Source organism: Rhipicephalus sanguineus, chromosome 7, assembly GCF_013339695.2.
Source record: "Rhipicephalus sanguineus isolate Rsan-2018 chromosome 7, BIME_Rsan_1.4, whole genome shotgun sequence".
Taxonomy (NCBI): domain Eukaryota; kingdom Metazoa; phylum Arthropoda; class Arachnida; order Ixodida; family Ixodidae; genus Rhipicephalus; species Rhipicephalus sanguineus.
This window is the reverse complement of record NC_051182.1, coordinates 110,077,418-110,105,395: the sequence shown is the minus strand read 5'-3', so window position 1 is coordinate 110,105,395 and position 27,978 is coordinate 110,077,418. Positions and strand designations below refer to the sequence as shown.

At 47.5% G+C, this 27,978-nt stretch overlaps 1 protein-coding gene across 2 annotated transcripts; it reads right to left on the bottom strand.

The window, feature by feature from the left end:
* Window positions 1-20: 20 nt before the first annotated feature.
* On the bottom strand, window positions 21-27,977 carry LOC119399744 (uncharacterized). Of its 2 annotated transcripts, XM_037666575.2 has the most exons (5): window positions 27,922-27,977; window positions 24,895-24,936; window positions 18,086-18,198; window positions 16,212-16,307; window positions 21-187 (listed from the first exon to the last, which is right to left on the bottom strand). In XM_037666575.2, exons 1-5 carry the CDS (start codon window positions 27,959-27,961, stop codon window positions 65-67), a joined length of 414 nt encoding a protein of 137 aa, XP_037522503.1. In that variant the 5' UTR covers window positions 27,962-27,977; the 3' UTR covers window positions 21-64. The 2 variants fall into 2 exon arrangements, with proteins under 2 accessions (XP_037522503.1, XP_049273792.1); XM_049417835.1 differs by lacking the exon at window positions 16,212-16,307.
* Window position 27,978: the final 1 nt, after the last annotated feature.

Below are 27,978 nucleotides of genomic sequence, written 5' to 3'. Positions count from 1 at the left end.
CAAATACATAGAAATCAACGTTGTCACGGTCCTCAAAATCATTTATTTTGATAACTTCAGCACCTTAGTCTTCTTCTCGTGAGGAGTTATAAAACAGCGTCATATTGTCGTGGTCGTGAGGGTAGCAAATGCCTTCAAAACATATTCCAGGTACTCCGGCCGGTTTCGCGTCACTACGATCTTCCGCCTATAACAGAAAAAAATGAAAAAAAGTTGGCAATGGTTCCATAAAAAGTGCACCTTGGCTGACTGTTAAAAGTTTAATAAATGCATGTGAAAACAGACAGATGTCGATGCCTGGTGGAAGGAAAGAAATAACTTTATTCAATGTCCTGCGAGTAGGTGGGGTGAATCAATGGCACGCCTAGGTGACGGCCCTCCTTGAACCCCGGCAGCTTCCTGGGCCCGCTGGACGGCCCAGAGTTTATCCTCGACGGCGAGTCTGAGCATCGCGGCCTCCCAGGGCGCGCGAAGGCTGTCAGTAGAGGCCGTGTTCTCGTTATTGTCACTAATCCCTCGGATTCCCATGATATATGTTCCACATTGTCTCTGGATTCACATTGTTTGCATTTTTTCGTTTCATATTATTCTGATATATGATGCGCCAGTGCGCTGTATTCCGATACCGGTGTTCGCGAATAATATTTTAACAGGGACTGTTCAGTCAGATGGGAGCAGCTCCAGGCGTTGTTGACCTTCGATCTTGCAATCCGGATTTCCCGCTCCCGCAAGCAGCTCGTGCGCGTCGGCTCGTCTTGTTCATTTTTCTTATTTTTCTTGTTATTTAGTGGATCACTGTGGAACCTTGTAGCGCGCTACAAAGCCCTCAATTTGGCGAGAAAGCCATGGCAGTTCGACGAATGACGAAGAGGGAAGGTTACCACAGAAGTCGCTATCCGCCTCGTGCGCTGCTGCTTTGAGTTGTACTGGTGGCGCCACCAACGGCGAACTGTGGCGAAAGGTGGATACGCGCGGCTCATAGAAGCTGTGGGCAAAGCGCCCGTTACTCGCGTTTCTCTATTCATTTTTCATTCTGGTTTGATATTTGTACTGCCGACGCTGCTCCACTAGACAACCATGCCGTTTGTTATGTCGATTGTTCTATATTATTTGTTTCAAAATGACAGGCCCGTTTTTTTATGCGTGCGCGCGATGCACTGCGTACGTTTCTTACGTGCATGTGTCCAAGTTGTTTGCGTGATCTGTTAACACAGATGAAATAAAAACTGTTGCAGTACAAAACAGCATTCTTGTTTTATTGAACACCCCAAACAGTACAACAACAATGACTATTACGGCTGTATGCCTGCTTAAGAAACGCACAAAAGACACGCGATTTTATCTTCGCCCAACACTCGTAGCACTCAACTAGGCCAAGAAAACCATATCTAACTTGCTGAACGTTTTAACAGCCGTCACACAGCTGCATAATAATGCGTGAAAGTACTTTAGCAAAGGACCAACAAACATTCACACGGCATTTTTTTTTTATTCACAGGCCGCGTTAACATATGAGAAAGTTCTAGCTGCATTACAATCACATATTTCGGAATTAATTACTTTCACCATTGAAGCCCCAATCCTCTAACGCATGCGCTTTAAATTGAGCATGGCATTATTCAGACTTATATAGGAAATGGGCACGGGTGGCATTACTCAGATTTATATAGGAAATGCGCACGCGTGTAATGTATTTCGTATGCTAGATTCTCCTTTGGTACGTGCAGTTCAACATAAATGCGATTCTAGAAGTAATGTTCGCGGAGTAGCGAGCATATAGAAGGGCAACTACTTACAGCTTCACTTACCCTTGCAAAAACGGTATTCCAATTGCAATTCAATATTAACCGACGCAACAACGATAACAACACACTTGTTGCACACAGGCGTACCAGGTTGACGCGCGAGGCCAAGCGTGGTATTTTAAGTGTAGCACAATCGTGCGCGTACAGTACGCTAGAATATTCTGGCACAATGTCGTCAAGCTTGCAGTCACTTCAGCGGTTCCCACGATGTAGCACCAGTTGACGTCCTCGCGTCATCAAACTGCTACGACGCCGAGAACTACACACACAGCTGACTTGGAAAAACGCGGTCTTGCAGGAGGCCATCTTGTCCAGCAACCAACAGACAAAAGTCCACAACTGAGGCGTCTGAAACATTGCCGTCGATGAGATGGCAGCTACACGAAATCAGGGTCATCGTCCGACGTGTGGCCACCGCCTTAACACAATATTAACGTTGCAACGTTCAAGGAAGACGCGACGAAAGCGACGAGCCCAGCCGGTCTTGTTGGGTGCGCTACTAGATAGATATATAGATAGATAATGTGGACTGCACAGTGCACAGCGCGCGCTCTCACGGCCACCGAAAGAAACAAAAGAAAGTGGAGAGAGGGGTCACCTTGGAGCATGGCATATCGGTGGAAGCAAGAGGACGTGTTGCGTTGTCGGTGTGGCGTATTGTCGAGAGATGGCGGTAGTTTGTTTTTGCGCAACGGAATCGCAAACTTCATTCAAAATGCATGGGATCCTATGGGGGGTTGGGAGAGGGTGCAACTGCCTGAGCCGAGCGGTGGCGCCACCATACCGATGCACGAGGCGGATAGCGTCAGAGTTTTAGCAGGCATGCTTAAAACAGTGTATGGAAACCATACCTGCCCGCCGATGATGAGGAGTAGGAAGTATTTAGGTGCACGCTTGAATACCTTGAACGAGCCACAATACGGTTACCATAAGGAAGCATGCATTGCATCGTGGCGTACAAATGAGGAACAGTTTCACCGCAAGGGCGGAGCAATTAATGCGACAGCGAAAAATTGGAATATCATACGAAAAAAGGCTAGCAGCTCGCTCCTTCGATATAAACGAATGTTGCAGCGAGTGAAATTACCTTCGTACGGTCTAAGACTTCAACCACAACTTTACAATGAAAGCACATGTACGAAGCTATGAGCCCTCAGTTGAACCCCCTCAAGGCATAAGTGCGCGAGCACGGGCGACCACATCATGTAGATCAATGCAGAGCGCCGGAGGCGCGCAGGCCAACTTCGGCATTGGACGAGCGCAGCGACGCCCTTTAATCCATTTGGCACTTTGCGCCATCTCGCGGGTGATGAAGCACCTCAGGGATGTGCGTACCCTCAACGGTAAACAACGGTAAATGGTGTATGTAACAAATTCGGCAAATCCCCCGCATTGCGGGAATCGGTTTCATGCGAAGCAGTCAGCGAGCACCTGTCTATAGCAGTGGCATAGCCAGGGAAGAGTTGGGAGGGCGAGAGTTCAAGCTCCTCCCCCCCCCCCCCAGAAGATTTTTCAATTTTGATTGTGTATATATTCGCGCACACATAGAAACGCATGTGCAAACTTACAGCAAGTATGGTTGAGCACCCCTCCCCCCAAAAAAAATTCTGGCTAGGTTCTTTTTGCTTTGAGACAAGCGCTATGAGACACATCGACATGTTTTTTGTCAATGGTAGTTGTGCGCATATTCTGGACTTACCAGGCACGTCGACCACACAGACATTAAAAGGACAATTTATGGTCTGACGCAACGTCAGCACTCCCGTTAGAGCACAGACGTTAATTTTATCTGAACGAAGTGCACGCTACGGTGCGGTGAGGTGAATATTATTCGTTACTTTATTCCTCCGTTATCGAGCAACGCTTGAATATAGGTTTCGGAGTCTTAGGAGGCATACTGCCACGCCCGTTTCTTCTTTTTTATGTACGCGAGTTTCACCCCAGGAAGCTGTTAGCACTGCTTGGCACAGACTGTGCCGCAACGTTCGTGAAGCTTCACGGTTGTCCGAGATCATTCTGTCAAGATTTCATTCCGAGATCATTCTGTCAAGTTTTTTCGAGAGCTTTCGCAAGCACCAGCGATAACGCTAGGACCTTCGATGCCGCATGTATAAATGCCGACGCGCCTTACCGCAGATCAGATTATCGATGGCTGACGCTCTGTTTGCAACTATGAGTCTACAGCGTGTATTGCATGTATTCTGACCTTTAGTTTCCCGGGCACAAGTTCGCCCAAAGAAAGAATTCCGTCTTGAACACGCCGACTGCTGCTTTCGTCAACGTCGCGACCACGTGACATCTGGTGGAGGTGCTGCTTCGTTCATGTTCCGGACGCTCCCGTCTGGCCGTAAGCCCAGACCAAATCGTGAAGACGATGACGCTAAAGACCACCCAGATCGTTGACCTAGCCGCAGGCAGAAGGCACTAGCGCCAGAGTACGGGCTCCTTCCCGAAAACGCCAGGCAGTCCAAGACCATAACTTCAACTGCCGGACGATGAGAACCCCTGTGCCGCCCACACCGATCGTGCTCCAGCAGCCCAGGAAGCCGCCAACATTCCGCGGATCATCAGTCCAAGATCCGGAAAGCTGGCTGGAAGCATACGACCGGATCACCGTTTTCAACCACTGGAGCAGCGAGGATAAGCTACGGCATGTTTACTTCACCTCGGAAGACGCCTCTAGAACGTAGTTCCAGAACCAACAGTCAACATTGACAACGTGGGACATTTTCTGCTCCAAGTTTTTGAACACCTTCAAGAGCGTCGTCCGCAAGGAGTGGTCTTCTCGGCGCCATGCAAATTGTCCAGCGTTTGTAGGCGAGTAATGAAACCTGGTGATATGAAACGTTGCTGCGATATTAAGCATGAGCATCCTTTTGGGGAGTGCTGTGTCGGTGCGGTGTATTTGATTCCTTTGAGCTGTGGCAATGTATACATCGGCCAAACAGGCCGATGCATTAATGTTAGGTTACAGGAACATGCGCTGTCCATAAAGAATGGTACGGGCTCGCATCTGCCATATCATTGTAAATATTGTGCATGTGTGCCCCTGTTTTCATCCAGGAAAATCTTAAAGCGAAGTTGTGACGCAGTCGCAAGAGAACTGGCTGGGGCCTATTTCATTAAATTGTACGGGAGTGGGTGTCAGCGTTCCTTCTATCGTCCTGCACAGCAGTGAGATTGCTTTTTTTTTTGCAAGATCGCTTTTGATTTCGACCGTCTGCGCATGTGCGTAATGCCATATATATTGAGTGTCTTTTCGAGAATAAATCAGTTGGTAGTGTGCGCTTGTATACGTCTCTTCTTCCTGTTTCGTCCTTGTCCCATTTTGCGCCACCGTCTTATATTTTAACTATGCACCAACTAGCCCAGCAACAAATTTTATTCGTTCGCAAGGAGAGCGCTGAGGCCCTCCTCGATACCCTTGTCCAGCGGCCAAACGAGAACGTGGCACTTTTCACGGAAGAAATGACCAACCTGTTCCGCCACGTATACCCAGCCATGCCTGAAGAGAAGTTCGTTTCTTCATGCGAGGAGCTCTTCGCTGGCTTTATGAGGAACCCACCCAAGACAATCCACGAATTACTCTCGGAGGCAACGGCAATTGAAAATACACTGAAAATGCGCACCCGGCAATTCAAACGCCACTCCACGCCAGGCTACGCAGACATTCCCTCACTCTGCTCAGACTACCTGCGCGATACGACAAGGGCCGTGGTTCGCGAAGAACTTCGTTGAATGGAATGTTCCCGTCGTGCCAACCCGAAGTTGCCTCGATTGCAGACATCTTCTGAGAAGAAATTGAGCGGTCGCTTGGTACCCCTGAATCGCTACAGCCTCAGCTGCGAGCCATGAGCTACGCTGCTGCAGCCCGACGCTACGCTCCCCCTCGGCGCCCACGTCAAGACACCGCACCGCCGCAGTTCCGCCGCCACACAACACTGCCACCCCCACCGACGTCATACCACCCGCCTGCCTACCGGCGCTACACCCCGAGGAAGACCGACGTTTGGAGCCCCTGACCCCCGCCCACTCTGCTACCACTCCAGAGAGGCTGGCCACACCTACCACCGCTGCCAGTACCGACAGAATGGACTGCGTGGTTTCGCCATCAACGCACCGCTTCTACAGCGGAGTGAACGACCAGGCTACATAGCGGACTACCTCGCAGGAGCTCAATGGACACCCTGACAACCTTTCCGTTCACCGTGGCCAGGCAGCTACATCTCGCCGCAGCGCCGGCAGTACACCGGCCTTACGGGGCATGTACGACGAAATACCGAAGATTCGGTTGCTGTACGACGAAATACCGAAGATCCTCCTCCGCCGCCAACGATGACGTTGCAACGAACTCTTCACGACAGTCCGCCAACGCAAAAATGCCCTATAGACAGAGCATCGCCGCCTACAAAATATTTGACGATGCGATGTAGCAGCAGTGGAATAAGCGGACGCAGTCGTGACCCGACGCGGTGCCCTAACCGCTACGCAAAACAATGGACTAGCGACCTCGGCGCACTAATCGACGCCCACTACGTCAGCGCTCTCGTCCACAATAGAGCCGACTACTCTGTCGTGAGTGGGCCCTTCGACACGAAGTTGAAGAAAGTTAACACTGCTTGGCAAGGCCCCGAAATCTGGAGCGCTGGAGGCCACCTGACGCCGGTCGGAATCTGCACCACAAGAGTCACCATCAATAACCGCACTTATCCTGCGAGCTTTGTAATCCTACAGCATTGCTCCAGCAATGTGATACTTGGGATGGACTTCCTAAGTCACCACGGCGCCGTCATCGACCGGAGGCCCAATTCAATGACACTAACCTCGGAAAAGGCGCTTCCGCTCCACACGACGCCAGGGAATTAAGCATTGAATGTGACAGAACAGGTCGCCGTTCCACCTCTCTCCCGCGTTCTCATTTCCGTCGACACCGAAAATCCCTCATACACTCAAGGCGTTATCGAAGGCCCCCGCAACCTGCTTCTGAACCATCAGATTTGCGTCGCAAGAGGCAAAGCAGAGCTGCGTGATGGCAAAGCAAAGGTAGTGCTGACAAAGTCACCCACGAATATAGACACCTCAACATTGGCACGACAGTCGCCTACATAGACGAATTCATGGACGCCAGCAATGCTTTCACCCTCTTCGATGATACCGAACTTGCTTCGGCGAATCGATGTCCCCAACCAGCTTTCGATGTCAATCCGAGCCTTCCGAAGCCCAAGGAATAACTGCTCTAAACCCTACTCATGGAATACAAAGACTGCTTTTCGTCGTCGTCAAGAATTTGGCAGACCTCAGTCGCAAGACATCGCATCATAATAAAGGAAAGCGCCACATCTCTCCGTCAGAGACCGTAAAAAGTTTCGGCGTAAGAACGCCAGTCTTTGAAGAAACAACTCGACGAAATGCTACGTCGAGACATCATCCAGCCATCCAAGGGTCCGTGGGCGTCTCCCATGGGGTTAGTGATGAAAAGGGATAGAGCCCTACGTTTCTGCGTCGATTATCGTCCCTGAACAAAATCACAAAGAAGGACTGTACACTCTCCCACGGATAGACGACGCCCTGGATCGACTCCACAACGCGAGGTACTTTTTTATCGATGGACCTTAAGACCACTACTGTCAAATCGAAGTCGACGAGAGAGACGGAGAAAAGACTGCCTTTATAACACCAGACGGCCTGTTCGAGTTCAAGGTCATGCCCTTTGGTCTTTGCTCGGCACCTGCGACTTTCCAACGCGTTATGGACGCAGTGCTGGCTGGCTTGAAGTGGCAAACGCGCCTCGTGTACTTTAACGACGTCGTTGTGTTTTCCTCAATCTTCGACGAACACCTCTCGCTTCAAGCTATAATTCAAGCAATCAAGACCTCCGGATCCACTCTGAAGCCAGAAAGGTGCCGCAGGACAACCAAGGTGACGACTGCTTCTTCGTAACCATAAGTGCCGACGACATTGCAGTCGTTGGGTCCAACTGTACCGTTGGATCTACATCTGTCACTATAGCATTCGGCGACGCCACATGGAATACCAACCCGGTGACCATGTGTGGGTCTGGGCAGCCATACGCCGGCGATGGAAATTCGGCGATACTTCGGGCCATACAAGGTGCTTCGACGTCTAGGTGCACTGGACTACGAGCTGGACTACCAGCTCTCAACTCTGTTCGCCGCTATCAGTGTACAGCGTGTATTGCTTGTAGTCTGACCTTTCGTTTCCCGGGCGCATATTCGCCGAAATAAAAAATTTCGTCTCTGAACACACCGACTGTTGCCTTCGTCAACGTCACGAGCACGTGACAATATCGAATGTTCATTATACTGTTATAAAAAGTTCGCTTACAATAGTGGCGCAAGGCTGGAACCATCAGTGGAGCTAATGTTCGACCAAGCTAAGTGTTGGTGTAATGCCAAGCTTTTGCTGTAGATGCTAAGTTTTTACTGGTAGTACTAAGTGTGGTGGTGGTGGTTTTCGCCTTTTACTAAGGCGAAACTTCGCTAGAGATGTCGCGTGACTACCTGTTACGTGTGATGTGATTTAGTCACTTGACTATCTGTTACGTGATGATGTGATTTTAGGCACTTGACTAGCTGTTACGTGGTTTATGACAGGAACTTGTCACGTGACTAGCTATTCCGTGATGCATGAGTATAGTCACGTGACGAAATGTCATTTTTTTAATTTTAGAGCAAAAGCTTTATGAGATCATTTCAGTGGCCGTTTTTGGTGCCGTAGTTGTCCGCGGCCGCGGCCGCCGCCGCCGCCGGTGTCTGTAGCCACTATCACTCGAAATAAGAAAAAAAAACAAAATAAGAAAAAACATGGCTGATCCCTCCGTCATAGGAATCGGTATAACACGAAAGTGAAACGTGTCTTCACAGAAGTAGTGTTCATTGTGTAGTGATATATGAGAGCTTGTACAATGTCTATTCGTGTTTGGTAGCTATAGCACCGTTTGACGTGGATGCACCCATGTTGACAGCATGTTTCTATCGCGACGACTAACGCCCATGATAATGATTAAACCGTTGTGGCAGCTGACGGTGTGAACATATTTGGACACAGCGAATCGTGAATCCCGCGTAAGCGTGATATCAACAAGCTCATAATCAACACTGGTACCCGGTATGCACTTCTTCAAAGCGTCGTCAATTAGGGAGAGAAATGGCACGGTGTGCGCCGTCTAGTAATGGGTAGCCGACGCCTGCGCTCATGCATACATAACACACACTGCGCTTCAGCAACACGGGAGGTAGAGGTTCGTAGCCTGAGCCGCAAACGCGTGCGTCCCGCTGGCCTCCGTCTCGCAGGCGCTGCTCTCGCTCCACCAAGGCACGACATTCGCCCGTAGAAATCGCGTCCTTTCTGCAACGCATATTGCAGCAGTTTTGTTAGTCGGTGCTCTCGCAATTGGAGCAGTCGGCGGCGGAGAAATCCCGTTGGTGCACGTGAAAGCTGCACTACTCCGATGAGCCGACGCACGCTAACACGAAGCCAAAGGCAAAGAACGTAACTTCGTCAATTGTGCCTCGGCGACGCCAGCGCGGCCAGTCTACCTCTCTGGTATCGAGACGCTTTAAACCATGACTCCGATATCTCGTGCAATCTCGGAGTAAGCGTTAGTAAGTGTCGATCGTGAAGCATTACTTCTTTTCACCTCTCACAGACGGCAGCACCGCCCCGCTCCGCCCGCCGCGAAAGAGAATGTGTGAGAGTAAGGCGCGTTCGCGCGGTGTCTAGCATCTCCCGACTTGGCTTAGTCGGTAGGGCGTCGGGCGCTGCCGTCGCGGCCGCAGCGGCGTGTGTCGATTCCCAGTGGGGTATCTTTTCTTGGTTTTTTTCTTTCTCGCCCGTTGGCGTCCATTTATCAACGTCATATCCGTGACGGATGTACTTGGTGGACCCCGGCATAAAACACTTTCGTGTTAAAAAAGTCCAGGATGGAACGAGGTTCGAACCTTGGTCCTCTGCGTGGGAGCCCTGTATTCAACCTCTGAGCCAAGCCTGTGCTTGAAACTGCTTTGCAAAAAGGTTCTATACAGGCTTCATGTCGGGAAGGAACCACATTAACATATGCAATATTGCGTGGTAGAAGAGTAAAATAAGCACCAAGCATCGCACAACGCGAACTCTGTAACCAGGCGTCACACAATGCGAATTGCGCAACGAGGGGTTTTGAATGCTTCCAACCCATTACAAAGGCCTCCGCCATAATTCTTCATCGTCGTCAGGCACAGCATCAACAAAGTGCGCACAATGTCTTACATGCGTTTAGCAGGTACCACGGCTCTCCATAGAATGACGAAAAATGGCACAGTGCCTGCTGCCCTACTTCTCAAAAATTACAATGATTTATAGCGTAGTGGGTTCCCCGCAAGTGCATTTGTATTGGTTGCCAAGGAAGCCCATAAGCGCATGATCCATTTCATCGGGCTCTCAGTAAAGTTCTTGGCCCCACCCCCCACCTCTCTCTCCCACTTCAACGTATGTTATACAGCATGGGGAGAGGGACATAGCGACCGGGCGTCACCTAATGCAAATTACATAACTGTGGGCCGTTTAAAGCTTCCAACCCATTACAAAGGCTGAGCCATACTTCTTCATGCATCCGTCGTGTCAACAAAGTGCACATAATGCCCCACAGACGTGTAGCTGGTGCCTCGCTCCCCGCAGAATGACGAATAATGGCTTAGTAGGTGCTTCCCAACTTCACAAAAATTGTGATTTATGGCGTAGTGGGTACCTTTCTAGTGTACTTGTATTGGTATCCCAAGAGAGCTTACAACGGGCTCTAGAAACGCAGCTCTTCCAGCTTTCGCTGTGACTGTGCTGCGGTTTTAGCGCAGGCCTGGCGTTTTTTTAGTCACTTTACCAGAGGTTGCGCGTGATGTTACGTGATTTTTAGTCACAAGAGTAGTTAGTTACGTGATGTTACATGATTCTAGTCACGTAACTATGTACGTGATGTTACCAGATTTTTAGTCACGTGAGTGTTGTTACGTTGTTTTTAGTCGTGTGACTAGTTGTTACGTGATGACACGTCATTTTAGTCACGTGACTAAATGTTACATGATTTTAGTCATGTGACTAGTTATTACGTGATGTTACGTGTTTTAGTCACGTGACTAGTTATTACGTGTTGTTACGCGATTTTTAGTCGCGTGACTAGTTACGTTCATGTTAGCGTGTGAAGCAGCGCACTGAGACAAGGCAGCTAGAAAGGGAACGAAACGACAGGACAACTGCTGCACTCACAACTAGTTTATTTCAAAGGAATACATGGTTAATATATATACACGGAAGCGTACCAGGTGTGACCATGACGTTCAAGTTACAACAGCTTCCCGGTGATCTTCCAAAAAAGACACTTCGCAATCGCTTACAACTACTGATGCTTGGCTGCTGCGATCATCTTTTTTTAGTGATATGGAATCGTCTTTTCTTTTAGCGATCAGAAAAGCTCCTGCTTAACTACTCCTCCGGGCATTCTAAGATCGTAAAAAACGACATAGCTTACTCGTGCATGAGCGCGGCCTTGGGCAAGCCATCTCCCAAAAAAATTACCGAAAGTTTCGACAAACAGGTTGCTTAGATTGAAAAGTGCTGGTTACGAGAAGCATGCTCTGCGCAGATCAGCGCAGAATTTGTTTCGAGATGTGCGCACAGTAGTGATGCAGAGCTATCGGTAAATTGACTATCGATAGTATCGATAGTTTTTTCTGAAACTATCGATAGTGTAAACAAACTATCGATAGTGCTACTATCGACAACTATCGATAGTGCAATCGGTAGCACCATCGTTAATATTACTATGGCGATATTACTATATTACTGTCACGCGTGTTTATTGCTTTGTTTTGACGTATTCGGGTTCCACCCACGAAGACTGTTAGCAACGTTTGACACAGACCGCGCCGTAATGTGTGAGAAGCTTCACAATTGTTTGAGATCATTCTGTTAAGATTACGCGCCAGACGCGAATAGTCAAGTTTATTCGAGAGCTTACGCGAGCACCAGCGATAACGCTGGAAGGTTTGATGACTGATGTATAAAGGACGACGCGTTCCACCGATGATCAGATTACTCAACGGCTGACGACTGCTCCCGCTTCTATCAGTGCGCAGCATGTATCGCTTGTATTTTGAGTTTTAATTTTCTGGACACAAGTTCGCCCAAATAAAGAGCTCCGTATTTTCCAGTCTTGCTGCAGCATTCTTCACCGTCACAACCACATGACAATACTATCGATAGTGGTGTGAATAATCATGCGGTTACTGGCCGCTCATGTTGCCAAAATATTTGCGATAGCCTGCTACCAGCTTCGCTTAATTTATGAGCAATTTTTGGCAAAGAAATTAATTATTTCCGCAGTCAATATGGCGGAATATGTCCATCAATAAATTCGTATCCAAAAGCAACCAGTTACACCTTACAATTACCTTCTTGGTATTTTTTTTATTTTGAAATCATAAAATGCAATATCACTTTGAAGCCGCGCAGTCCTACCACAAGTAAAGGCTTCCTTTCCGCTACAGCTGAACAGTTTGGCTTTATAATCATGTGTCAGCAAAGCACTCTGGTGAAGAACGCCATGATGTCAACTTTCTTGCCCTTCAGCCTGCTCCTCCGGCTCCACTATGTACCACGCGCGCGGAAAACCAAGTCTATTCTGCAGTGAGTCCGCGCTGTTGATTTTATACTATCGATAGTACCATCGAATTTTTTACTATCGATAGCGCTATCGATAGTATTTTTCACCATCGATAGTTCGATAGTGACTTAGCTATCGATAGTATCGATAGTACCATCGATAGTTCTGCATCACTAGCGCACAGGCCCTTCTGATACAGCCTAAAAAAGATAGAGATTCTGAACAAAAAATAAAAAGAAATGCGTCTCGTTATTTTATGCGCACAAAATAGTACACAATTTAAAGAAGGTTGACAGCAGGTACGGCTTGAATGTTGTTTTCTGCGCCAAACAAACACGGGAAAATATGTGCCAAGCTGGATCGCAAATTGTCGACAAAAAGAATTGGTTTGAGTGCACCATTAAGCATGCTTCTCCGTTTGTCAAATGTACGACTGCAGTTGTTTATTGTTTGGCTATTTCATGTGGAAAGTTGTACATCGGCCAAACTGGCCGGTGCGTTAAACAAGGCTTTTAGAACACAAGAGATCACTAACAAATAATGCTCATTCTCACATTAGACGGCATTGCTTGGAATGTGGCTGAACGCTGCTGATTTCTGAAACTGAAATACCTTGCAATAACAAGGATCGGAGGACCAGGGAAGTAATTGAGGCCTTCCATATCACTAAAAGAAAAGATGATTGCATCAGCCGAGCATCGCTAGTTCTAAGCGATTGCGAAGTGTCTTTCTGGAAGATCACCGGAAAACTGTTGTAATTTGAACGTCATGGTCACACGTGGTACGCTTTCATGTATGTATATTAACCAATGTTCTTCTTTGAAATAAACTAGTTGCGAGTGCAGCGGTGTCCTGTCGTTTCGTTCCTTTTGTGCGTTGTCTCATTGCGCTGCTTCACACGTTAACATGAACTATCACCAACTCGCCTAACTATCAACTTTACTGAACCAGTTACGTGTTGCTATGCAATTTCAGTCCCGCGACTAGTTGTAACGTGATGTTACGTGATTTTTAGGCACCTAACAGACTCGCCCATCATAGTTTTTCCTTTTCTTCCTTTTCGTGCTATAAGTTTTGTCGCAGGTTTGTTCTGACAGCGCGCATCATATTCGCGCGATAAGTTTTGTTCTGACCGCGCCGGTGACGCCGCCCGAAGCAACGCAGCCGCCTCCTCTTTTTCCTCCGGCATCCCTACACTTGCCTTGGTGTGATGGAGAGGGGCCGGCGCATTTCATCTCTGCTTGACCCGCGACCACCGTCCGGACTGGCACGCTTTCACTAGCACGTAGAACACAAGGCGCATAGGGCAATGTTATCGGTTTCTATTTTATCGGAACATGACGGCGACGTCGAACGCAGAAACACGCCTCGAGTGTCCATATAATGGCCACCGTAATATACAAGTTGTACTATAGCCTATTCAATAGGCACTGCCACGCAAAAAGTTCAGTAAGGCCTTAATTCATTTCCGTTGTGAAGACAGTTCGGGTCGGCATTCTAGCACTGAACGTTCCGACAGGGGTCTGTCGTCAAGGCGGGCCAACACAGCAGCTAGCGATAGTCTGTGCGAGCTGTAGCGACGGCAGCGACAAAGAACGTGGTCTATCGTTTCATCACTGCCGCAGTAGCTGCAAGTGGCGCTGTCTTCCATGCCGATTCGAAAGGCGAAAGATTTGGCGAAATCGACACCAAGCCACATTCGGCAAAGCACCGTTGTCTCGAGTCGTGAGAGTGCGGACGGTGGCCGAAGTCGACGAGACTGGTCCAATCTATGCAGTCGTGTATGCTGTCAACTTGGTGTGTTCCACAAGTACTTTCTCTTTTCATTAGCAATCTCTCGAGTTTTCGTTGCAGCATCTGTCATTGAGAACGGGATGGATTCTTGTGCGCCGTCTTCGTGTGCAGATCGAGCGGCTGCGTCGGCCTACTGGTTGCCCAATATGCCGCAATCCCTTGGAAGCCACTGAAACGTGATGTCATATACATCCACGAATAGGTGATGGAGAGGCTCTCTAATTTCCATCACTGGTTGTTCGTAAGGTCCTCGGTGTAAGGCGAATATCAGGCACTGTCTTCACGGACTTATGGAGTGACCAATCTTTACAGCTACTGCATTTTCTTGTACAGTAGCGCTCAACGATTGGCTGAAGGGTATATTACACTTTTGGACGTATATATGCAACACATCAATGACGATGCACAAAGAGTGCACGGCACCAACTATACGGCGCAAAATAGTCACCTTAAAGCTCTGCCGATTTCCTGCGTTCTCACATTTTTGCACTGAGCGGCTGATCCGTACGCTGTAAGTTCGAATCATCTCTACAATAGCGATTTTAACACGAAAGTGTTTTATGCCGTGGTCCACCAAGACTTTACTGACGTATTTTGATCGCGGGCATGACGTTGGTAAAGTGCGCACTAAAGCATGGCAGAAAAAAAAAACTATACGAAAAAGTTTCATCGCCGGAAATCGAACACACGACCTCTCGGTCCGCGACTATATGTTCCCGGGGCTCTGTCTAGCCACTACGCTACCAACGCACATCTACGACGCTCCACAAGCACCGCCTTATATCTGTCATACATTCTCTCTCGCACGGTGATCTCGCTTGGCGGGGCGAGGCGATGCCGCTATCTGAGAGCGGTGAAGTGAAGTACTACGTAATGACAATAACGACCGCCGATAGAGAGCGATTCGGTGACGACGCATTTAAGGCGTCTCCATGACAGAGGGAATGCTGGCCGCGCCAGCACCGAGAAGTGGTCCTAGACGCAGTTACGTGTTCTGAATTTCGCGTCGTGTTATCATGTGAAGCCTCGTTGTCAGAGTAGTGCAGCTTCCACATGCATCAACGGTGTTTCTCCGCCGCCTACTGCTTCGAGTGCGACAGCACCGACTAATAAAACTGCTACAATAGCCGCCGCAGAAAGGCAACGATGTCGACATGCGAATGTTGTGCCTTCGTGGAGCGAGACAGGCCAGCGGGCTCGGTCTCGAATAAGAAGAAGAAGAATAAGATGGTTTTCACCTTTGAGTCGTCTTGGGCGATTGCATAAGGGACCCTGTGAGTTTTATTATGTGCTTCTTGATGCCATGTTTGCGCGGGATTCGCGATATGCTGTGTCCAGGTATACGTTAACAACTTCGGCTACCACAACCGTTAAATGACTATTATGCGCGTTAGTCATCGGGATGGAGATGTGCCACTAGGCGTCAACGTGGTTACATCCACGTCAAACAGTGCTATAGCTGCCAAACACCAATAGACATTGTACTAGCCTTCACATATCAATGCACAATAAACGATCAACTACTTCTATGAAGACACGTTTCGCCTTCGTGCTATACCGATTCCTATGTCAGAGGGATCATCCATGATTTTTTTTTCTGCAGCATCGAACCGACCGCGCTGGGAGACTGCACTACTCAGCTTCGCCCTCGAGGACCAACTCTGGGCCGTCCAGCGGGCCGAGGCAGCCGCCAGAGCTCAAGGGCTCGTGGCCGACGCCTAGGTGGGGATATTAGCCCAAATTCCCGAAGAACCTGCCGGACTTCTTTTTTTAATAAAGTTGCTCTCTCCCTCTCTCTCTGTGCAATATTCTCGCCGGCAATGTTGAAATTGCGGCAGCGTATCTAGCAGGCATCAAAATAGCTATGAATGTGTGCACGGATAAGGAAAATGTGTGTTTTCGCTTGAAGGTATGCGGAACTACTACGTCACACTTGCGGAGAAACAGCAACTTGTTACCCAGCAAGGTAAGCCATCTGGGTAGTAACCGTATAGCCAGGTATCGTTATGTTCCACGTAATCGCAGTAGTAAAGGCATGGCCCAACGCCGACATCCTGAAAAGCATGGCAATAATTCACATACATTCCGTTAATCTTGTCGATCATTGCAAGCTATGATGCAGAGCAAAATATTAAATACAATTATCAACATCTCATCAGTGGTGTCACTATTCCAAACCTCAAAGTTCCGTCGCTTCAGTCCTTACATTGCAGAGTTATTGCAAATATATTAAGTGCAAGTTTCTCCATATGGCATGTATTACACGACCTAAATTGACCATTGATGTCATTTTGTGGTGCGTATAACGCAGGACATTTCAAATCCGTTGAATCGCAGCGTAAGGGCTAACGGGCCTTCAAATACACAAGAATACGATACGAATGCACTGTAAATCCTAACTTTAAATAAAAAAGTAAACGAGAGAACAACAGAGCGTTACGAATACCCTTCAGTTAACGATCTCTCCCAGTGCCGATAACACTATTCAAATTCTCCATGACAAAGGAGTGCTCATCTGGTACCGGGAATCCTATCGGACAGTCGTAATTAGGTCACTTGAGAGAAACAGAGAAGGTCGCGGTCGCCAATACAAAAAACTGTCACGAAGGAATTGAAGTGTTCAATGGCCCCTTACCAGGCAGCTTTGCAAATCTGTAAGGTACGGATTGGGGAGTGACTAACAAAAACTACTCTTCATTTTAAAAAAATAGTTCGAAATTGCACCATTTACAAAAAAAATCAGCTCTCCTGTTACTATGCGCCAAGGAGTAGACCCTCGCTGTCAAATCCTACACTCCGTCCCTTCGATTTCGCTGGCAAGCGTCGAGACTGCTACCTTGCATTCTTTCAGGTGTTGGAGAAGGTGAAGTGCGAGGCCATATCACAGTGGCGTACGTGCCTTCCTCATTTCCCTCTTTCCTTCTCTTCCTATTTTGTTTCGCTGTGCAATCTCAGAAACCAAACTGCGTGCTGCGCACTGGATAAATAACCGAAATCACGTGCTGTCGCCAATAAAAGTCCATGGGTGATAATAACGGGAGCGACCGTGGAAGCTCCGAAGCGACCGTTGGAAGTTCAAGGAAGTAGGCCTGTGAAGTAGATATACTTTTTTGTAACATTTAACTGACTGCCGTTTCACGGCTACGGCGAAGGGAAGGGCACGTGGCTTCTTGCTTTATACTTTGGTTGTTTTCAGCTCCTGCGTTTTATGCTTTGCAGACGCGCCTGCCACCCAGCGATTAACTAGCCGCACTTGTCAGCAATGACCGAACCTGGTGAGGTTCCATTGGCGCCGAACGAAAATCGGAATAGGCATATACAGCATGCAAACCGGCGCTGATTACTTAACGTGGGAGACGCTATGAAAGAGAGAAAAAAACAAATCAATGTGCGTGACATAGAGTTTTGCGCATACGTTGATGCTGGAAGCTACATATTGAGTACGGACAAACGCAGTGACACTCGCTTGTAATTGACGTCCTACCGGGCAAGACGATTCCTCACTTCAACAATGTGAAGGTGCAAAATCGGGTGATGAAGTGACATCATCCGATGAATTATCTGGCTGCAAATCTGTTACCAACTAGAGCTAGTACTGGTGACCTCACAATTTCGTTTTCTTATTGTGTTTTTTTTCGAAAGCCTCACAACCTTCTTTAAAGCGCCACGTCTATATAAATGGTGTCCAGTACATATATTGCCCGGGCGTTGTGACTCGTATGTACACAAAAACGGCACAGTGAGAGCACGTCCAGTGCGCAGCTTCGTTGAAGAAGGCAGTATCGTACTGCGTAAGGTGTCTCTACGAATGTTGGTTGAATTCGGTCCTTACCGCACGGGGAACAGTGTCACACGCGTGCCTGATCTCGGGTAGTTTGGTAGGCTCGAGAGGTGTCTCTGTAGTATGATTAGTTTTATTCGTGTTTTTCACTTCGGTGTCATATTCTGAAAGAAATGTACACAAGAGTAAAGCACTGAATAAAGAGAGGTTCAGCGTGGCCTCCGCGATTAGCTCCGGCGACGGAGCGTTGCCCGAGCTAGAGCGAGCTACAGCAAATGCTCAGCATACTTGCGGCTACCTCAGCGGAGTTTCACCTTCGCCATAAATAAAGTCTTATCAGTTGTAACATTTTCAGTAAAAGGCGCTTCTTATCCAGCACCGAGCTAAGCACCGAGCACTTGGGTTTTGGCGGCGTCTGCTAAAAGCTGGACAGCCCAAAACTTGTGTTCAACGGCCAAGCTGAACCACACAATCTGCCACTGCCCTTCATAATTTAGTGCGAGGCCCGGTCGGGTCACCTGAGGGTAGGTCAATATATTATGTTTTAATTTCGCCGTCTTTTGCATAATTTGCACTTGTCTGCGTATGGGCCTTTGTAGTAATGACTGCAGGCAGCCAGGCTTGGATATTTTCTCTCAATGCCCCCACAGGACAAAATATGCCGCGCTTGAGGCTCTGAGGATGAAATACAGCATGTGGTAGCCCTGCCGGCATCGGCAGGCCCAGTTCAAAGGGTGGATGGTTAATGAGTGCTTTACTAGCACCTTATATACCTTCGAACTTTTGGAGACAAATCTGCCCATGACATGAGTGCCTGCACGACAAACGAGTGAACAAGCTATTCTTGGTATTAGGCGTGCCATCCACCAGGTTGCAACCGTTGTCGCATTCCATGCCGAATCACGTGATCTGATCTTGTCATGACGGAGGCAAAGTGGGCGGTCCGAATGCGTTTCGACAGCGAAGCTGCATGTGGCTTGGGTTCCTTCTTTCTTTCGGCTCTACCAACATGTGGTGCGTATCCTTAGACCCACCGAGGTGGCGATAGTCGTACACGCTGAAGCACAACGAAATAAACAAAACCAGCAGCTGCCGCATCCGCAAACTGATAGACATCTTCCTGTTTGCAAGCAGTGTGACGACACTACAAGTGCCACACCACAAGCCCTACCCTTCAGAGCGGGCGCCGGTTGGCAAAAGCGTTCCCCTGGCGGGATCTTTCTGCATAGCAGCGCTGCGTGTATCTGCATTGTTTCGATAGGAGCTTCTGCAATAGATATTTTCCGAAGTCACGGCATTTAAAAAGAAAGCAACTGCCTATGTAAAGACCAACATATGCTGATGTGGTCGTCGTAGACGGGTTTCCCAGCTAACTCCGACCAAAATGTTTTTTAAACCATGCACTCTAGGGGAGTTCCACCTGACGCATATGGTGGTAGTCTGGAGTAAATACTGTATTTTTTCATGACTAAGCACTAATTAGGTATTTGCTTTAATTGACAGCCTTTTTATTCTTGCTCAATTCGGTTTAACATTATGTTGTAGGCCGCCTCAAATAACTCCAGAATGAAACATTTATGTTGTGCTAAATCAGCCTGGTTGTTCTTTCCGAGAAACAAGTCACAATTTCGCCGCGAGGGCGAAGCAATGAATGCGATAGCAACGAATTGAAATGTCACACGAAGAACGGCAAGCACCTCAAAACTTGCAGCGCGCTGCCCAAGCACAAAGGACGTACGAAAGAACACAAACACACACACGTCGAGCGCAAACTAACAACTGTCGCAGCTCGGCACTTGCAGTGCTCAAAACAAGGGCACATCCACAGCCCACGCAACCGCAGCCACCGCGGCAACCACAACCCCCTCAATACTCTCACCACCAAAGAAGACGCGCCTTCCCTCCTTCTCCCCAGCTGGTTCGTGAGAGAAGTTAAAAGTTGCACCTCGACACCTCCGCTGTCACTCCCCCTGAAGAAGGAATGGAGTTGATTCCGAAACGTCGGGAAATAAACCCCTTTTTTGGTTGGAGCTCTTTGAAAGCCTTAATTTATTAACCCAACCAGATAGGCAACTCTGTCAAAATGTTCAGCGTTAAATAGCGTTACGTATATACACTCACTTATTTATTTATTCACGTTGCGTGCACGAGGTGTCATGCTCTAAAACGCGAACATTAGGGGAAGCCGTGCCCTCATAAGGGGGAATGTGCAGCGTCGACGACCACGAACTTGATGACGAACGAATGACCTTCAGTTACAACATATACTCGAACTCATTGCAAGCAACTCGAAGTCTATCGGGACTGAGTCGACGAGGGCGGCAGTGAACAGGTGGGCCTGTAGTAGCGATGCAATGGGTCACAGTGTGCTTAGGGGTCTTATCCATCGGAGACTGTGTAGTAATCTCCGGAAACTCGTTGAGCAGAGCTGTATACGATGTGGTAAATGGTTTCAAAAAGTGGGCTTTAGGGCCGTAGTGTGTGACAGAAAACCATTGACCGATAATCCCGCAATGTTATCCACCAGGCGATAGCGGCTAAAGTGCACGAGCAGATTAAGATGCCTTAAGAAATCGGCCCCTAAAATTTCACAGCGGACGTCTTCTATCCAAATAACCATTGCAACCTTCTCTTGAGGCGGAGATCGAGGGTCAGGGGCTGCTGTCCGTAAGATGTGATGAGAAAAGAGTTGATAGCTTGTAGAGGAGTTGACTTTGCGCGGAGACGCCGGTCAGCTTTGGAAGCAGGAATTATGCTGACTTCTGCTCCAGTGTCCACAGCAAACGCAGCCCTGTGGTCCGGTCGGTTATATAGAAGAGGCGGCTTGATGATTATCCGTGATCACCCGCTGGTGTTATTGACGATCGGCCTGAAAATTTCCATTGCGCCACGAAAACGGTGACACACGTTGACGAGCCGCGGCACGAAAAGTCGGTTATAGTAGCATGGGTCCTGTCTTGAGAAACTGCACTCAGCTTGGTGAAACGGTCGTTGCACAGAACGCGACGTGGGAGGTTGTCGATGTGGACAGGGTTGGTCGTTGAAGTTGCGAGTGCTTCGCAATTCCAGGCGTAAGTCGCCTACTGGAGATGCGAGCTATTTAACCATTTCTCGAAGAGAATCTGCTTCGGCAACCTGAGAAGTACGGGCAGCGTTTATGGCTGCCGGAGCAACGTACATCACGTCGTCAGCCAGTGCTGCGAGTTCCGACCGGGACTTATGCTGAGCTGTGACGAAAGCCATTCGCACGTCGTTGGAAACGCTGTAGAAACAGCTCGCGTAATACGTAGTGTCCAAGAAGCCCGGCTGGCCCCATTCAGGTGCTGCAGGTGACGTAGGAGCTGGGTGGGGCGTCTGTCCCCGAGCTCTTCGTTGTTCAGGATGCTGAATGCGCCGATGTGTAGGCGGAACGAGTCGGCGAAGAAGTGTCTGCTTGACCGTCGTATAAGGAGTTTCACCAAGGGGTTGCACGACGTCGCGTATCTCGGCCATTGCCTGTAGCGACAACGCATCAAGGAGTAGCTCATACTTGCTAACTTCTGACGTTACGCAGTGAACGCGGAACTTGTTCTCAGCTTGAATGAACCATAACGCGGGATTGGCAAGCTATAGCTGCGATAGCGTAATGGTGGTAGTAGCACCGACGACACTCGCAGAGGGTTGTCGGTGCTGCTACCACCATTTGTAGTAGGACCAGGGTTGAGGCCGTCTGGATTCTCACACTGCTCCATGGAAGGTCGCGTTCATTGTCCGCGTCACCAGTAACTGCAGCCCTCTGAAGCACCGTTAAGAAAACACAGAGCAGTTTATTAACACACCTACACCATTGTTCGAACTACCCCTTCCTTCCTTAAGCAGACTCCCCCCTACCAGTTCGTGTCCCAACTGGTTGTGCGCCAGAATAATAAGAAAAGTCTGCCACTAGTCCTTATTAGCTACTTGCGGTGTAGCGATGGGGGATTACCACGACGTCATTACAAGCAGTCGATGCAGTTCCTCGGCAATTATGTTTTGAGGGGCGCTGCTTTGTTTTTGGGCTGTATCCGGCTACAGAACTCACAAAGTTAGCGGTTTGACTGTGAATAACAGACAGCTGAGCTAGTTGGTAAGTATTCATTCTAAAAACAAGGCGGGCAAACACGGACACAAGAAAGAAGTCACAACACCACAAACGCTAACAACTGAAGAGATGCCCAACGCCGGAAAAGAAAGCAGGCACGAAAACGTATCTGCTTATGCCTATGCAATAGGCAAACCTATCAATCCGGCACGCGTGGGGGTCTACGTGAACGGTAACTGTTAAGACATTTGATTTCATATTTATGCAAGTTAATGAATAGTTGGCTCACGCATGCGCTACCACTATTATTGATATGCCATGCCTCAATCATCAGCGCGTTTCTTCATTCCTATGCCGGTACAAAACTGCGCATTCATCGAATTTTGGAGTGCACTTACACTCTCGACAATGTAAAGATAGATTAGAAGGTGAGCCTCTGGTTAGCGATCTCTTATGTTCTAATAATCTCTGGCTAATGCAGCGGCCCGTCTCTCTTACGTAGAAGCGGTCGCAGGTGAAAGGGACCTTATACATTACACTTGTTCGGCAATCAATGAATTTGTTGGTTTGTTTTACGAAACAAATATTGGTCCGCTCTGTGAACATTACATGCATATGCTGACCCAAAAAACTTTATCAACTGACTCTGTCTTGGGCCCTTTACCCTGCGCCACGCAACAGAGGCATGCGATGAAACTACTGTTCAGATATTTAGAGAGCATCGGTCAGCTCGACAAACTTTAATGGCACCTTGAAAGCACGTAATAAGTCACTGTCAGCACACGTCCCCGCCCAAGATACAAAGAAACTCAGTTTGCGTTTTTAACTCTTTTTATTCTACTTTAACTTTATATATATTTTTTTTTTTCTATCTCTCTCTCTCTCTCTCTCTCTTTGTATCTTTCAGTCCCCAATCTCCTTCCCCACGCAGAGTAGCAAGTCAGCGAATTTACACACGCCGGCTAAATTCTCTGCCTTTCAATAAAGAGCTCTCTCTCTCTCTCTCTCGCTTCTTACTTACCCTCTCACTCTTCTCTCTGCGCAGCGGCACAAATTTACCTACGGCTGATGTTCGTTACTGGCAGACATGAAACAACATTAACGCCGTATCTACTTTCCTCCTACGTTCTTTAGCCTGTGAGATCGCAATGAATGTACGGTATACCTAGGCACGTTCTCTTCCGATCGGCTTCTGCCACCATGCTCGGACTTGACATAACGGACTTCTTTTACCGTTCAGTGACAGTGGCCACTGTAACACGAGGACAACCTACATCTAAAAGACGCGTAACCTGTGCGTTAAAGCTATCACTTCTTTTGTGCTCACACGACTTGGTGACGGCAGACTTAAGTCAGGACATGGCTATACCGTTTTATACAACCTTCGAATGCATCGACGAATGGTTTAACAATTTCATTTAAAGATCAGTCTTTCGTGCCGCCAGCGCCGACGAGGCGCTGGCGGTACTTCTCATTGTTTCTGTATAAACCATGACATACAATAAAGCTAAACCTTTGCAAATCAAAGGTCTCGTCCTTTCACAAGAAAGAAAACCGAGCTATCGCTCGACAAAGTTCGTTTAACTGCTTTCAACCACGGCAAACGTTTTCTTATCTCTCATTGAAAAATTTATTGCCACTAAGATGCTGATAGCAAGCCCGCAACGACCGCACGCATCAACCTCCTCGCCGAGACGCGAGAGGCCAAGATCTCCGCACGGCACCTAGACGACCAACGAGGACTCGTCGCCATGGCCCGGGAGGCGATCGCGGCCAGAGGATTCCTGGACTGAGGGACCCCCACCTAAGGTGACTGCGAGCTTACGAGCTCGGGAACACTGTTTCGGCAAATTAAAAGTTTACTTCATCATCATCATAGACATTTTTTTTTCTGTGGTATTCTTGCAAAAGCACATATGTTTGTCAGTTGACTGATGTCGATTCTTTTCGTCCGAGTATGATGACAACCATACTCAAGTGGTGTCGGCAAACAAGTTGGCTTCTGTAATATACTTTAATACCACTTTTCCGTCATGTCGGGTCTGTGAATACGGGCGTTCAACAGCGTGAGCTGCAAGTGGGCATTATATGTAGCCCCACATTTTCAGAGCAACCAGATACAAAGCGACAAAACACAACAAATGGAGACTGCCGTCAGTGCACACAAGCAGAATCAAGAAAATGTACAGCTGCAACACATTCGAGGGTACATGGAAACAACATGTCTGCTATGTTTCCGTAGAGCTTAATATTCGTATTTTCTCTCGAATATTTCAAATGGGAATAAAAAATATCGTGCCGTCCGACATATCATTGTCTTGGAGGAGGCAACTAAGCAGAACACTATGAATACAAATTTTAATTCAGAGTAACTGCCAAAGAAGTGGACACATAAAGATTCGACCTCTATTTTCCAGTTTCATCTATCATTTTCATTGTACTTGCAGCCATGCGTCTCCAGTGAATTCTATTATTGTGTTACAAAGTATGCAACACTGCGCTTCATTCTGTCATTTTGGGCAGCATGCAACTCCTGACAAGCGATCATTTATTCGGATTTCATCAATGTTACTCTACCAAATGAAGATAACAAAAACAAATAATTCCTGAAGTTCACGTCACGTTGCAGACGCTTTACTGAAAAGCTACCAATATATCCCCGCCTCGTAGGATATATTATATAAAAATATGTGCATATACCTTTTGAATTAATTGTCGTTTTTCTACGCATTCTTAAAGTCGGGTTTCGCTTCATAGTTAGTGAGCCCCTTTAAGCTGTACAAATAAAGGGATATCTTACCTTCACTACCACGAATGGGATTTGCAAGCAAGTGAGCACAGACTGGAAGAGAAATATATTACTGTGGCATTAAAATTTTATTAAATTTGTTCAAATAAATTCAATGCAACCACTCAATGGAAACTGTGGTTTTGGTAGGGTTGCAATGTGAAAAGCTTCAATGGCGTTCAGTAGCTACCACTTTACGACTTCATTTAAATTTCAAGTATACGCATTTCAAAAGAGTCGGTTGTGCAGTCCAGCTTTATGAAACTATTTCCATGGTGTGCACTGCATTGATGCCTAGCGCTCTGGCCGTCTGTTACAGTATTGTCATTTTATACAGCTACACGAAGACTGTCCATTCGTGAAACATATTTTTCATGAGGACGCATGTATGTGCAGAAAAGTAGGCATAACCGTAAGCGCCTAATACATGCTTATTCAATATGCGCGACGGCTGCACTGTGTGAGATATGGCGTGTGCTCACATGCACAATTAAAAAGGGCTACGCAGAAGATGGCGAAAAATAAGCTTTGCCATTGTAAGCCTTTCTATAATGGTAAAGCTACCTTTCCTGCAATGTAATATTGAACAACTGATTGTGGAGTATTCTTTTTTGTGAACATCGCGCGTGGGCTCTATTAGCTTGCGCGTCGACATGTAAAATCTAGATTCTGCTCTCTGTGTAAAAACACACATGAAAGATCACTTCCAGCTTCGGCAGCTAGAACTTTGTTTTCATTTAAAGTACCATAGACACCACCATTAGTTGTGCGAAGTCGTAATGCACAGAAGCACATTGTAAATTGTCAAGAGGAATCTATTCTCACAATCACGGTGTAACGACTATGACGGTCATGGCAGTCAAATTACTAGATAACTGTATTTGTGCAGTGAGAAAAGATGGCACATGGCGTATTTAATTACGACACGTGCCTGCCCCGTTGAAATTTTGATCAGCCCTACTGAACGGCATTAATGATTCACCACAAGGCACTGCAATTCACTACCGCGTAGCAGAATTATATTGAAGCGAAATCTGCTACGAAAATTCGCACATCTCACGCGTTGTGGGAATCGGTTTTCATGCAAAGCGGAAGAGAGAAAAGGTTTATTATGGCAGAAAAGCTGAGAGATCGGCCTGAAATCAGGTTCTGGCCTGCTACTCAGCATTAGGAAATGGGAGAGTGGTAGATAGGAGAGGAGAGAAGATGCGGATGATGATAATGGAGAAAAGTGGCGACGAGTAAAGTCCTGTGAAATGTCCAAAAACTATTTACAGTCTCTCGTCGAGCTCTGTATCGCGCAAAACATGTTCAGCGCTTTCAGAATATCGCGCTGAGGACATGGTGGTTGTCCCAACTGAACTTTTTTGAAACTTATTGCTTCGATACCAACAGACGGCCGCCATTGAATTTCTTTGCGTGAGGTATCGTGGGCAGACGCACAGCAGGTGTTCGATAGTCTCAGCAGTGCCACACATCTCGCAACTGGGGACGTCGGCACGGCCGATAAGGTGTAGGTAACGGCGAGTGAAATGCCACACCTAGTCGTAGTCGGTGCAAAGCAGTCAGCGAGTACTTCTAGTGCTGTATTTTATGGCTTTGAGCCAGCGTTTTACGAGGTGCATGGACGTGTTTTTGTAAGTGTAGTAGCTGTGTGCACATCGCGGGCTTACCAGGCACGTCGACAACATTGGCGTTTAAAGGGTATCTTATGGTGCGACGTAACGTCAGCCCTCACGTTAGAATACACGCGTCAGTTTTATCGAAACTAAGTGCACTTTACGGTGCAGTCTTACGTTAATGTGTTCCTACGGGGTCAAAAAATGCTTCAATATAGCTTGATGAATCTAGGAATCAGATGTAATGTCAATTACACTGCTGTAAAAGCGGAGCCAATACTGGAACCATAAACGTTAATCTGATATGACGCCTGTATCGTAGGAGTACATATGTAGTGTTTGTTGCTTTCTTGTAAAATTAGATAGCCAGCACAACAACCACAATTGACGTTACACCGACATTACGGCTGCTTAGGCTGTTGCTGTTTCTCTAAAGCAGTGCATAGGCCTGGCGTGGCTCTGTGGTAGAATGCCTGACTGCCCCACCGAATGCTTGGGTTCGATTCCTGCTGGGATCATAATTTTTGTTCTTTCCATTCGTCAGGTCAACGCTGCCGATGTCGGTTTCTCTTAACACTCTCGCTATTAAATTACCAATGTGTGTTCTCGCCGTCCCTGGGTAGCTGTCAACACCTGTGGCGCATACCATATACCCCACTCCAAATATTCGGGTAGGTGCCACGCATTGTCTGGAGGGAAAGGGTTTAACGACGTACGCGACAGGATTTGCACGTCTTCGTGTTATGACGCGACCGTCCTATTCGTCAAATGCTCTTACCCTCCCTGCCAGTTTGATCTACACGAAGTTAAGGAAGCGATCATACAGCGCCCAGACGTAACAGCCTGCTAGCTAGCTATCAGCTACTAGCTAGCTAGCTAGATAGATAGATAGATAGATAGATAGATAGATAGATAGATAGATAGATAGATAGATAGATAGATAGATGATAGATAGATAGATAGATAGATAGATAGATAAGATAGATAGATAGATAGATATAGAGATAGATAGATATATAGATAGATAGATAGATAGTAGATAGATAGATAGATAGTCGGTCGCAGTTCATATCGATATCGTATCTTCTCATCTACAACCCGCGCCTACATATAACCCGCATCCCCTATTACAAACCGCGGAAAAAGAAAAACAAGAAAATTACCGCGTGTTGCGGAAAGCCGCGTTCCTCGCATTATCGTCAAGCAGTGCCGTGAAGCCAACTTGCGCATCGCAATTTGCAGTTGAAATACGGTAACTTCTTTAAAAGTTTAATATCGGATTTTACGATATGTCGAACTGATTCCCGTTTTTTAGCGAGTTCGATATATGCGTGTTCGACTTTATAACCCAATTTCACGTAGCACGTCGCGGATGTGTTGAATACAATGGGCGACACGGTGATCAATGAGGTGCCTTTACCTGACAACGAAGCCAACACTATGGTGGTTGCCGCACGCATCTCTGGATGGTTCAGGA

Excerpts from the sequence above, each read along its gene's own strand:
- LOC119399744 (XM_037666575.2), bottom strand. The coding sequence starts at position 27,961 with ATGCGTGCGGCAACCACCATAGTGTTGGCTTCGTTGTCAG. Across the intron at positions 18,199-24,894 it reads TCCCATTCGTGGTAGTGAAG|AATATGACACCGAAGTGAAA; the intron begins GTAAGATATCCC and ends CATTTCTTTCAG. Across the intron at positions 188-16,211 it reads CAGATGGCTTACCTTGCTGG|GCGGAAGATCGTAGTGACGC; the intron begins GTAACAAGTTGC and ends TTTCTGTTATAG.